Below are 13,250 nucleotides of genomic sequence, written 5' to 3'. Positions count from 1 at the left end.
AAACTGCTAGCAAAGAATTTGTCAAAAGCTCTGATAATCTTTATTATTAGTGCAATGTTTAATTAATCCAGTAATTAAAACCAAAAACTATAATACATTATGCCAAGCATATTCTTCAGATATTTTTGTGTTAAAAGAGCCTTACCCACAACCACAAAACCCAGGGTTAGAGACACAAAAAGCCAAGTAGCTGAACTACCTTATTCAGCATACCATGTTATTCATCCTCAAAATTCTCAAAATTATGTGGAGAAAAAGCTTAAACTGTCATTCTTGTGAAGTATTCAGATCAAGATGACAGAAATACTTACAGTAGTTTTCCAGAAACCAAGCAACCACCAAACAGACAATGAGAACTCTATAGTTGCCAACATCATCATGGAACCATAGCTCCTCTTAATTATCTTCTGTCTCTCTTCTCCTGATTTCCTCTTCATACACTAGATTTTTTTTTTTTTAACTTCGTTTCTTTTTATTTCTGGGTAGTGTCCCATTGGATTAAAAGATCAAATTTTGTTTATTCCCTCATCTGTTGATGGACACTCAGATTAGTTCCAGTTTGGGGCTGTTACAAACAATGCTGCTATGAACATTCACGTATAAGTCCATGTGTACAGTAGATTTTAAATAACCAATTAAGTGAATGAAAGGATGTTTCCTAGGCCTAAACACTACCATTCACATCACTTTAAATCCTACAGATCAGGTGAGTTGATCTCGTGAACACAAAGAGATAGAATACCAATTTTTTTCAGTTTCTTTTACTTTTTTATGCTTTTTGGTGAGGAAGATTCCCCCTAAGCTAACATCTATTACCAATCTTCCTCCTTTTTTTTTCCTCCCCAAAGCCTCAGTACAGAGTTTTATATCCTAATCCGTAAATCCTTCTAGTTCTTCTATGTGGGACGCGCCAAAGCATGACTTGATGAGTGGTGTGTAGGTCCATGCCCAGGATCCAAACATGCAAACCCCGGGCCGCTGAATCAGAGCTTGTGAACTTAACCACGTGGCCACAGGGCCGGCCCTCAGTTTCTTAAAGGTAAAAAAAGGCTTATGGATTACAGTTTATAACCTTACAACTAAGCTGTAGTAAGGTACTATATTAAAGGATTCTAAAATGCACCAGCTGAGTTTTTATAAACCTATGAAAGGCTGAAGGTGAGAATGACTTTAAAAAGGCAAAAGAAATCATTTTGGACTGAGGGAAACATTCTAAATCTGAACTGTGGGGATGAATGCACAACACTGTAAATTTACTAAAAATCAGTGAATTGTGCACTTAAAAAGAATGTGACCCAGAAATCCTTCCCGGAAAACCTGTAATTAATAAGGTGACCAGAATATTCCTTCCTTATAGTACTTCCTTGAAATTAACACAAGCATTTAGATCTATTATTCTGCATGTCCTACCTGAATTGAACCCCTAAGTGTAATTTTAGCATATCAGGGCCTCTAGGTACTGAACTACATTGTGGTCTCTTTAATAAACAAATACAGTCTTTGAACACGGCACTTACCACTGTGCAAAATTTTAAATGAAACACTAACCAGTAAGGGCTGCCTTACTAAAACTACATGCAAAAAACAAAATGTATAAGGGAACAAAGAGTCTGAATAAAACCTTGATGAATAAACTTAAGAGATTTCTATTTTTAAAGAACGAACTATTCAAATCACAGCTTCCAGTTCTGTTTTTGTGTCTAAAACAATTATTTTAGCAAAAATAGTCCTTGAATCTAAGACCTGGAAGAAAATTCAAATATCATTGTAAAACGTGACACAAAAAATTCATTAGAATATATACTATGGTGCTAGAACAAGGGAGGACACATATATATACACATAAATAGTCCTGATGATAGCACCTCAAACTCCAAAAGCAGAGTTTGAATGCTTGGGTTCATGTCTCAAACCTTGTATTAACACCTGTGTAACACTGAGCAAGATACTTAACCACTCTGCTTTAACTTGCTCATTTGCAGAATGAGGATAATAGTAACCATCTTTTTGAGGTTGTCATGAGGACTTCATGATAATACAGCATTTGTATGTATCTAGCACACAGTAAATGTTCAGTAAATTTTAATTTATTAGTACTACTTTAATAACAGTTTTAAAAATCATCTAGAGCAGTCCTTCACCATCTTCAATATACATTCAAACTGCCTGGAAATTTAGTTAAAAAGAGATTATGCTGTTCCAAAGGTCTAGGTGGGGCCTGAAATTTGCATTGCTAACAAGTTCCCAGACAGGTGCTAAGGAAGGACGCCTCTGAGTTACAAGGATGGTTCTCAAACTTTAGCACATATCAGAATCACTTGGAGGGCTGGTTTAAAATACAGATTTCTGGGGGCCGGCAGGGTTGCATAGTGGTTGTTTGCACGCTACGCTTTGGTAGCCCGGGGTTCACAGGTTCAGATCCTGGGCGCAGACCTAGCACTGCTTGTCAGGCTATGCTGTAGCAGCATCCCACATGAAACAGAGGAAGACTGGCACAGATGTTAGCTCAGCAACAATCCTCCTCAAGCAAAAAAGAGGAAGATTGGCAACTGACGTTAGCTCAGGGCCACTCTTCCTCACTTAAAAAAACAAAATAAAACAGATTTCTGGGTTCCACCCTAGAGTTTGAGAGAACATGCATGTGTAACAAGTTCCCAAGTGATGCTATGCTATTCCCAGGACCATATTTTGAGAAGTACTGCTCAAAGGTTCTCAGCTGGGATGTACCTCAGAATCACTTGTGGAGTTTTTGTTTGTTTTTAAATGTAGGTGCCCTGACTATATCCTGGTATTGGTTCTCAAAGTTTGGTCTCCTGACCTAGTAAATCTGAAACTCTAGGGGTGGTGCCCAGCCATTCATTATTTAAAAAAAAAAAAAAAAAAAAACCTTCAAGGCGAATATGATGCATACTGAATTTTGAGAACTACTGTCTTTCAGTTAAAAATGAATCAGAATTTCCTTGGTGACATTTTGCTACCTATAGAAAGAAAAGTATCTACTTATCTATATACGTGGCTTAGGTCAAATGGAAAATGTCCTGACTCACTCACCAAGTAAGAAGAGCATTTATGCAAACTCAGTGGTAACTCCCTAACCGTTACAAATGTTAATTACTCTCTCCTTCATTCTTCATGAGATAACATTCTCCTATAACATGATGTTCCCCCAAAGTCAGACATTTAACATCTCCAGGCAAAAAGAAATCTTTTTTTAGAAATTAGGCTAAAAGTTTGCATAACATTTAATTTCCACAAAAGCTCAGCAAATAAAAGATCACTAGAGTCTGAAATGTAGGTATGTATTACTCTTAAATTATTCTTGAACAAAACATCCAATTTCAACAGCTACAGGCCATTTATAATATTCTGACCCTAACATTACTAACTGACAGTAACCAAAATTTGTTTACAAAGGAAATTAAGTGCATCTTTCAAACTAACCATGGGACTTCTGTGAAATAAGAATTAAGCATAGGAACACAGTAATAAATCTTTCACTATGCCTTTCTTTAAAATTAAGAAAGTGAAATGGGAGGGGTAGAAAAGAAAAAAGAATTTCTGATAAGAAAGTTGCACTTACACTTGAAGTCAGCCTGAAAAAGGATACTAACTAGGTACGGCTCTCAGCTGACTCTCAATTTTTAGTAGTCTATAATTTGATTTTATAATCTGCACACTGTAATGTTATACTGTTCATAAACACAAAATAAACATTTTAAAATATTTAAACTTAAATTGGGGCTTTTTTCTTGGGGGGAGGGGCACTCACAACATTCTCTGAAGTAACAGAGGATACCACAAGGTGTCTGTCATAAAAATCGGAATAGGAATCACTGCTTGAAAAGAATTCCAAGAATGAAAAGGAAGCTGCCAAGGCATAGCATAGAAGCCCAAAAAGCTATTAGCTGGTCAGGAATGCTGTACCAAAGTTTTCAAAACAAAATTTTTAACTGAAAAAAAAAGCTGAGGTACTGTTGTAGGCCATTAATGACATAAATTAAAACTATCATGTTTGCCCAAATAACATTAAAACAAACAGGATCCACACCACAATCTGAAAACAAGGCTTTTCTTTGATGTTTGTCCCTTTCTGAGAGTTCTTGAAAATTATGAATGCCATGAGAAAAATGTCTAAGTCAAGCGCTGACATCTCCAGGTATAAATCAGATTGAGTTCTAGGATTTCTCAAGGAACTCATATCAAAACAGGATAAAGATGTAATAATATTTACAAAGGAAATCAAAGTTCAAAAGCACACAAAATTCTTCTGTGATAATAGACATCAAAATAGTGGTTTCCCATGGCGAGAGGGGTTAATGACCAGAATACAGCACAAGACAGTTTCTGGGGTTTTGATAATGTTCTGCTTCTTAGTAATGATTACACAGGTGTGTTCACATTGCTAAAATTCACTGAACTGTACACTTATGAGAACTTTCTGTGTGTATTATACTTTACTCATATTCACATTTTTAAAAAGCAGGAAGGGAAAAAAAGGAAATTTCTCCCTAAGGAAATGAAACATACTACTGCAAAACAACACTGAAAATTTCTATTTAGTAGAGAGACTTAAGAATTACAGGTTTGGGATGGGGAGTAGAGTTAACATAGTTAAGTATTACAAAGCACTTCAAGAGCTATCACTAGATAAATCTCACAAACACACACACACACACACACACCTTTTTCAGGATCCTGATACTTCCCTGTATAATACAACCAAGCCAAACAAAGCATTATCTCACTTTATTTATGAAACACATAAATCTGCTTTCTAATGGAGAAGTGTACATACAAAAACTGCAGGATCTGTTTTCCTTAAACTTCTGACCAATTAAAAAAAAATTACTAGTAAGGAGGGTAAATAAGTGCCACAATACAATCAGCTACTGCTATTGCCTGGACCACATCAGTGACATTTCGCAAAATCAACTCATTCCTTATGGGGTAGCAGGCTTCCAGGAGAAATAGAAGGTATAAATTATGTTCCAATCCCTTTAAGTCTCATCCCAATCCATAGTTAGAAGGAAATCTAATGACTTCAAGTTCTTCACCTGCAATTCTTTTTATGTGATCCCCAAGCACAGGACGCATGTGTTTTCAAATATTTATTATGGTTTCACATTCACAAAGTTAATCTGTTTTTCACTTCCTAGTAGTAATGTAAATCAATCCAATCTGTAAACAGCAAAAAATGTTAGTCTTTATTTAATAAAATAATAGCTTTGGACCCACCATAGTTTTAAAATGTTAAAATTTAAATATCTCACTTTCTAAAAATTATTTTAAGATCTTGAATAATTACTTCATAAGGGAAAAAACCACACCTTCATAAAGAATAAGAACCTTTAATATTAAAAATGCTCTTCCTGGTACGGATGCCCTCACTAATGCTCACCTGGAATTTCTTATTCATTATTAAATTTCAGTAAATGCACCACATAGCCGTGCCATTAGTAACAGCTGAAGAAGTAACTGTACTGTGATCCTGTAACTTGAGTCCTAGAAGTGCCAATTAGCTTTTTCATTAATATGTTAGAGTGTATGATGTCAAGGTTTATATTACTATTTAACAAAGGAAACACACTAAGCACACATCCTAAATTGTTGATCTTAGAAGTTTATTTCTCTAATTCCACAAAATCTACCAAAGTAGTTTTTTTCTTTATAAGCCATTAGGACTGTACTCTTAAGTAATTTCATATTTTGTCCAAGAAAGGAAAAATTGCTTCATTTAATCCTACTAAATTCTGGGGTATGGGAAAAGAATTTTTCAAATTTTGGCTGACAAGAAAAGAAATTATAAAACATTGTTTTGTACAAATAAGCTTTATTAACTTCAATTTATAAAGTGCTCTTAAAAATCAATAAGAAAACAAACACCAAAATAGAGACCAAGACAAAAGATATTAAACATGTCAGAAGAATCATCTAAAAAACAATACTAATTTTTTTTAAGTTTTGGATAAAAATAAACAATTTAAAATGTAGAAATGAAATATAAGAAAACAATGGGAAAATAATTATTTAATAAATAGAGTTTAGACAATTACCAATTTAGAAGAAAATATTTACAGTCTCATTTCACACCAATCCAGATAAGATAAAAAATTTATTTAAATCTAACTTAGAAAAACTAGAAGAAAGAGTATTAAATAAGTATTATTTGTTTATTACATTTCTGGAGGAAGAATTTCATAAGGTCAGGAGTAGAACAAAATTAGGTCAAAAGATTTGATTACATTAATTTTAAAATTCTGTTTATCTTAAAAACTCACAAAAGAAATACATCTATTAAGCATAAAGTAATGTTTCACCTCAGAAATAATCTAAGAAAAAAGGAGTATGACTTACACCCTATCAAGTTTTTATAAATGATATTTAATACTGAGGTATATAAGCAACAGCTAGTCCAAGGTGAATATAAACTGATCCTTTTGATAAATATTGCAACAATGTTTTAAAAGCCTTTAAAATTTATCTAAAAATCACTTCCGGCAATATACTACAAGATGGCAATACACTATCCCGCAATATACTACATATAGGAAACACCGTTATGTATGTTTTTCACACTGTTTTTATATATGCAAAAAATTAGAAAAGGGGAATGAGACTTCTACACACAGAACATCATACTACCGTTTCTAACGATGGTTATGAAGACTCACTGTGAGACTGGGAAAATGTTACCTAACATTAGGTTAGAAAGCAGGACACGAAATTAAATGTATGTTTTATTTGCAAATATGTAAAAGATATATTTTAAAATAATGGAAGAAATATACCAAAATGTTAATACGATTACATTAACTCCCAAGACTTAAAACACACACACGTACATACACCTTATATCGGAGTCAAATACTATCTACCATTGCTCTACTACTGAACGGAGCATAGAGTTTAAATAAATATATTAGAAGAGACTGAGAAGGCAAGCAAAAAAATCCACTACAAAATGAAACATTTCTCACCTCAGGACACTCAGCTGTGCTAAGTGTGGAGCCTCAATATCAGGTTCAAAAGTACAGAACTGAATCATACAGACAAGATCATTTACCAATTCTAATTCTCGGATTTGAAAATTCCATCAACAAAGGCGCTAGTCTTTAGACAACTGGTTATTTATTACAAATATCAAATATTAAATGTACTAGAGCCTTTTTGGGAGGCAATCTCTTGAAATATTAAATAAGGAAATAAGTAAACAGATAAAAGCAGTAAAATAGAACAAAGGAAATTCCATACACAGAGCACTATTTTTATTTGGTATCATCAGATGAGTTCTATAAGCAAATTTTCTAAAAAACTGAAACACATTAATTAACAAAGATTTGAAAAGTTACCCTTGTAACAATCTTTTAAAAAGACGTCAATTTCTTACTTCCTTAAATACAGTACGTAGACTAAAAGTTCACTTATGAAGGTCATCATTGTGACACACCATGTAATATACTGCTCTACAAATATTATGATTCCCTCAGAAGTTAATGATTATAGGACTGTATGTCTCTATGTAACACCCTTAAAACACTATTCTTCCGTAGTTCCATCTACTTTTAAACAGCTCTTCTTCCTTTTCGCTTGAAATAAGATGACACCTCAGCTGTCAGTGTGCCTAACTCCAATGGCCAACCCTGTGGATTATAATCTGTAGCTAAAAAAATCAGATAACTAACTCTACTGGTGCTGCAAAACCTAAAGTTTATACTGCAATTAATAGTTTCTGAATAAAGACCATAGGCTTAGGGCCGGACGCATGGCCGAGTGGTTAAGTTTGCACGCTCTGCTGCGGTGGCCCAGGGTTTCACCGGTTCGGATCCCAGGCGCAGACATGGTACTGCTAGTCAAGCCATACTGAGGCAGCGTCCCACATGCCACAACTAGAAGGACCCACAACTGAAAATGTACAACTATGTACCAGGGGGCTTTGGAAGAAAAAGGGAAAAAAAAAAAAAAGACTACAAGCTTATACTTGGTTAGTTATTTGGAAGGCTAAAGATCTCTGCTGTTTGAAATGGCTGAGATCGTTAGCACTCAAAAAACATTCGATGAATTACTGACTGTAACATTAATATACTGGAGTTCCCCCAAAATAATAATAACCAAATAGTTTGAAAGTCTCCTCAGGAAAAGTTACTCAACTCACTTGTTTCTGACAAGACAAAAATTACCTAAATGTATGAGAAAGAACAGCTGAAAAGAAAAAAACAAAAAGAGGCAAGAAGGACAAGTTCAAATAAAATACCAAAGTCCATAATTCCATGGTTTTAGAAGACTCAGGACTTTGGGAAATATTTACTGATATTGTTTTTTAAAGTATAATTACAGTGCTTATCAGAGTATTAACTACAGAAACTTGCACCAAAGTGTATATCACATCCATATTCAATATTACTTTAAAAATCAAAATGTCTCCCAGCAAATATTCCTTGTAGTTAAATCCAGACTGAATTTTCATGTGAAATTAGACAGATTTTTTTGAAAGCACCTGTAACATACCTTCACTGATATTTCTGGTCATGTAACTTACTGTAATCTCTCTTGGACATTGGTTCAAGATGATGTAAAAAATAAAACATATTCTTGATATAATTAATATGTAACATAGGTATTACACTGTACCGTTTACAAAGTTACAGGTCTATGGAAATCAGCATTGTATCAGATCTTAATGAAAAAACCCAAGTGAGAACAAATATTATATTATCATATCACTGTTAACAAATTCCTCTTATCACTGAAGCTCATTAGCTCTCATAGATCACTTCTATGACAGTAATAAATAAGAAGAAGGAAAATAACTTCTTGGTTATTTACATTTTACTCACGCAAGCTCAAATCATGTAAGATACATTTCATTAGATTTTCTGAGTAAATTTCTACCCAGTACCTCAGGTAATTCAGTGTCTGTAAAAGACTGGCGATTCCCATGATCTGCTACCAAAAACGGTTTATATAACAAACTTGTGGGCCAGCCCCATGGCCTGCTGGTTAGGTTCAGTGTGCTCCACTTCAGCAGCCTGGGGTAGGTTCCCAGGTTCCTCAGCAGCGGCCATGCTGTGCCAGCGACCCACATAACACAAAAGAGGAAGACTGGTACAGATGTTAGCTCAGGGCAAATCTTCCTCAGGAAAAAAACAAAAATTGTAAGAATAAGAAACATGTATTGCTGCAAGGATCAGATGTGAACGTGAACTACCAAAAGCCCAATTACCAAGCAAAACTGTGTAGATACCTTTGCACAGACCATTATAGAACTGTTACCTTTGAATCCATTGTCATTTTCACAATTTCCTACTTCTAAAAATAATAAAATGTAAACAACAAATGTTACTTAACAAGAGAGCTTTACCTAAGAATTCACAAAGTTTCAATTAAATATCAACTTCAGTAGCCAACTTTTTATGATAGGTGCTATCAAGAAATTTGGGGTTGGACTGAAAATTGTCTAAAAAATTTATTTAAGAGGAAAAAAATGCCTCCAATACTGATTCTCGATTCTGGTCAAGCATCAGGTGCCTGCCTATTCTTGGACCACAGCTCCGTCAACCTTCAGCCATCTTCTCTTTTCTACACACTTTCTCCAACTCCATTTCAACATTAACCTATTACACCCCATGTCTCCTTTTTCCTCTTTCTCATATCGCACCTCTCGACACTCACTTTTGTTCCCCAACATTCCTAGTTGAACTATTACAGTAGAAAACCACAATGCCCAAGAAGAGTGGACATTATTTTTTTTATGTGATAGGTCTGATAATATTGCTGGTAGGTGTGTGGGGAAAAAACACAAGAAACAATCACAAAATGCTGCTTAGCAATTTTTGAGTACAACATGTACATCTGCTTGCATTAATTAATGTATCTGCCACTCTCCAGTTAAACTCACTGAATTGCATGGTCAGAACTATTACTTTAATTGAGCTGTTAACTTTCAAAACTTCTGGAAAGGGGCTAGCCTGGTGGCATAGCAGTTAAGTTTGTGTGCTCCACTTTGGGGGCCCGGGGTTCACAGGTTCAGATCCTGGGCACGGACCTATACACTGCTCATCAAGCCACGCTGCGGCAGCATCCCACATAAAATAGAGGAAGATTGGTACAGAGATTAGTTCAGTGACAACCTTCCTCAAGCAAAAAGAGGAAGACTGGCAACAGATGTTAGCTCAGGGCCAATCTTCCTCACCAAAACAAAAAAAAAAAGCTTCTGGAAAACTCCTATACACATACTTGGGTTACAGTTTAGAATACATAACTATTACAAAATATAAACATATGAATATAAGGGTAAATATATAACACAAATATTGAACATAAAACTAAAACAAGTGTCAAAACATTTCTTTAAATCCTATTTTACATGGACTTTATTTTTGTGCAAAGCTACCAGCATACTAAATCTCTAGCGCAAATGCTGCTACTACTCACAAAACTATACTACCAAAAAGTCTGTACAAACAGAAAGCAGCATACATATGAGTCAACACCATAGGCATATATCACTAAATAAAAATTTAACTGAGTAGAAAAAATTTTACTGATTGCTAATGCGACAGTCTAAAAACAACACCCCTCCACTTCCTCTTCTTCATTAAAAAAAAAAAAAAAAAAATGGAAAATATCTGGAGAAAAACACAGCTACCGCTAAGAGTGGGTAAAGAGATGTAAGACCGAGGAAGGCAACTGGGTAGACAGAGAGTAAGAGGGAGCATTTCACTCTTTACGCTTTTCTGTATTAACTGTAGAGGCAAACAACACTTTGGTAGTTTAAAAAAGAAAACAAATTATGAATGGATTACCTACTTATCTGATTAGTTTTGTAATTAACGCCCCACTACGAAGACTAAATAAATCCAAGGACTGCTCAAGAATATGAAAAAAGTATACTGTAAGCTAATTTTGGATAAGATATTGGAGATCTGGAGAAAAACTAATTTCATGTCAAACTCATTTCAGGAAAAACTGAACTCAAACTTTGATACCAAAGTTGATGAAGAGAAGTTTGCTTTTAATTAAAAATTTGACTTAAAACATTCCACTCTTACCTTAAATATGTAACCTAAAACAACCATCCCTGAACATCAAAGATGGCAACCTCCTAACACAGGAGTAATCAAAATTTTATCGATAAGTATGAGTTAGTAGAAAAAGTATGAGTAGTACAAAAAGATTAAAAGCACGATTTTATCCTGACATCAGGTACTGTCACAGATAGAAGCGATCCCTCCAAATACTGCCAAAAGTTACTGTAAATACAAAGTACGTTAGAGTGATGAGGAAGTTATCAATGAACAAATAAACGGGAGCACACGATGCCCCGAGGAGAAGCGGAGGGCGCCCTGCTTGGAGCGTCTGAGAACCGCCAGCGGAGAAAGGTACCGCTGCCGACACAGCGACAGAACAGTTAACAGGTCTGGAATTCTTTAGAAAATGGCAACAGGGGGGAAAACTGACAAGAACGTTTGTTAGTGAGAGGAACGGTATCCAGCGGGACGGTCGCGTGCGCGCCAGCCGGCTCGGGACTCCCAGCGAGCGGGCCGGGGTGGAACTATCCCCGCGCGGGGGAGCGGGAGCCCTGGCGGAGGCTTCTGCAGGTGGCCGAGCGCCCGCAGGGGGGTGGGGAGGAGGACCGTGCCGCCTCAATGGGGTCAACGTATCCCTTCAAGACTAGACGAAGCTGACACAGCACGTCTCCCGGCACCAAGAGGCACTCGCCCCCGGCCCCTCCCTAACAACTTGCCTGGTAGAAAGAGTTGCGGGTCCCAGGCCCCCGGAACCCAAGGCTCCGCCATCCAGGACAACCGCTCTGCCAACAAGGTCCCGCGAGAATCGAGCGCTCTCGCGATACAAACCCTCTAGCATCTCGCGAGTTTCGTCTCGAACCAACATGGCGGTGCAGAGAAATCAGTATTTCGGAACTTAAAAAGTGCTTCATTAACGGACTGGAGAACGTGTATAACAGAGAAAGAGCAGCAAGTCTTTTCCCCCTAATATTTCTCATCCGACTTCCCCTACTCGAGGAGAAAAGCGGCAAAGAACCCTAAAACCTCCGCCGACCACTGTTATCCTACACAGACACAGCATCCCCCTTCCTCGGCCCGCCTCCCTGCCTGTCACGTGGAAGCAGATGCTCGGCGTGCTCGTCACGTGGGCCACTACTGAGCGGGCGCGCGCCCGTCGCCCTCCCAACAGCCCTCCCCGCCCCCCTTCCGCCCGCGCACACGTGCGCGCGCACCCCCGCCCCACGTGGGGACTTTGCCGTCGCCGCCGTTGCCGCCGCCTCCAACCTACCCCCTCCCAGTCCTCGGCTCCAAAGCCGAGTCCCAGAGCCGATCGGCCCCCACGTTCCCTCCTCTTCCATTCTCCCTCCCCCGCGTCGGGGCCCCACCACGTGCCGCGAGCGCCCGCTCACCTTTCTCGCGGGGCCGGCCGCTGCGGGCCACTCGGGGACAGGCCGTCGCCGTGGCCGCTCTCCGCCCCCGCCACGGCACTTGCTGCGGTGGCCGCCGCCGCAGGAAGCTCGACAGCGGCGCCGCGGCGCTTCCAGGTGGGTCCCCGCCTCCCGCTCCTGCCACTTCCCGCAGCACCAGCGGCTCCTTCCGGTCCCCTCCTTTCTCCTCCTCGCTGGGCCCGGCGGGCGGCGGCGGTGGCGGCGGCTGCAGGCGCGCTCACTGCACCGCCTGCTGGTAACTGCGGCGCGTGCAGCGCCGGCGGCCGGGGGACCCCCGCCGGCCGGCCCCGGGCTCCGCCTCCGGCCCTGGGCGAGCGTGGGTCTTCGGAGGGCAGGACCCAGTCCATCCCCTGCGGTAGTCTACCTTGGCCCTACCCATGGAGGAAAGGCGTCCTTGCAGCTCCGTTGTTGGAAATGCGCTTCATCGTGCCCTTTGTGGTCTCTTGAGCGATTTCTACACCCTAGCTCCCTTAGCAGTGTGGTCTCAGGCTAGGAAAATATCGGTATGTGTAAGTTATATATGCTCCTGCCCACCTCATCTCCAATCGTACGGCCCCCTCTGGCCTGCTGACTGTTCCTACAACACGCACGCTCAATCCACTTCAGGACTTGGCGCTTGCTGTTCCTTCTAGCTGGAACACTTCTTCCAGATTTCTTTTAACTCATCCGTGTTCTTTGCGTATTTCAGGTCCCTTCTCAAAGGTCGGTATCTTGGCAGACCTCTCTATCCAAAAGAACACACTTGCACCACCGCTCTTACCCTCTACCTGCTTATATTTCTTCGTGACAGTTATCA

At 38.8% G+C, this 13,250-nt stretch overlaps 1 protein-coding gene across 19 annotated transcripts in view; it reads right to left on the bottom strand.

Moving 5' to 3' along the window:
• ZZZ3 (zinc finger ZZ-type containing 3) overlaps window positions 1-13,033 on the bottom strand; it is a 113,675-nt gene extending 100,642 nt beyond the window's left edge. For 9 of the 19 annotated variants that reach the window (XR_011439358.1, XR_011439359.1, XM_070268830.1 and 6 more), the window contains exon 1: window positions 11,744-11,880. Coding sequence is in view for 2 of the 19 variants with exons in the window: in XM_070268833.1 (XP_070124934.1) it covers window positions 12,416-12,801 (386 nt within the window). In the remaining 17 variants the exon portion in view is untranslated. Of the gene's footprint in view, window positions 1-11,743; window positions 12,119-12,415 lie in introns of those variants that run through there. The other 10 variants (XM_023641826.2, XM_070268829.1, XM_023641827.2 and 7 more) reach the window with 8 other exon arrangements.
• Between the last annotated feature and the right edge of the window lie 217 nt (window positions 13,034-13,250).

The sequence above is a fragment of the Equus caballus genome, chromosome 5, assembly GCF_041296265.1.
Source record: "Equus caballus isolate H_3958 breed thoroughbred chromosome 5, TB-T2T, whole genome shotgun sequence".
In the NCBI taxonomy this organism is placed as follows: Eukaryota; Metazoa; Chordata; class Mammalia; order Perissodactyla; family Equidae; genus Equus; species Equus caballus.
The sequence above is the reverse complement of the archived record's forward strand: the minus strand, read 5'-3'. Positions and strand labels throughout refer to the sequence as shown.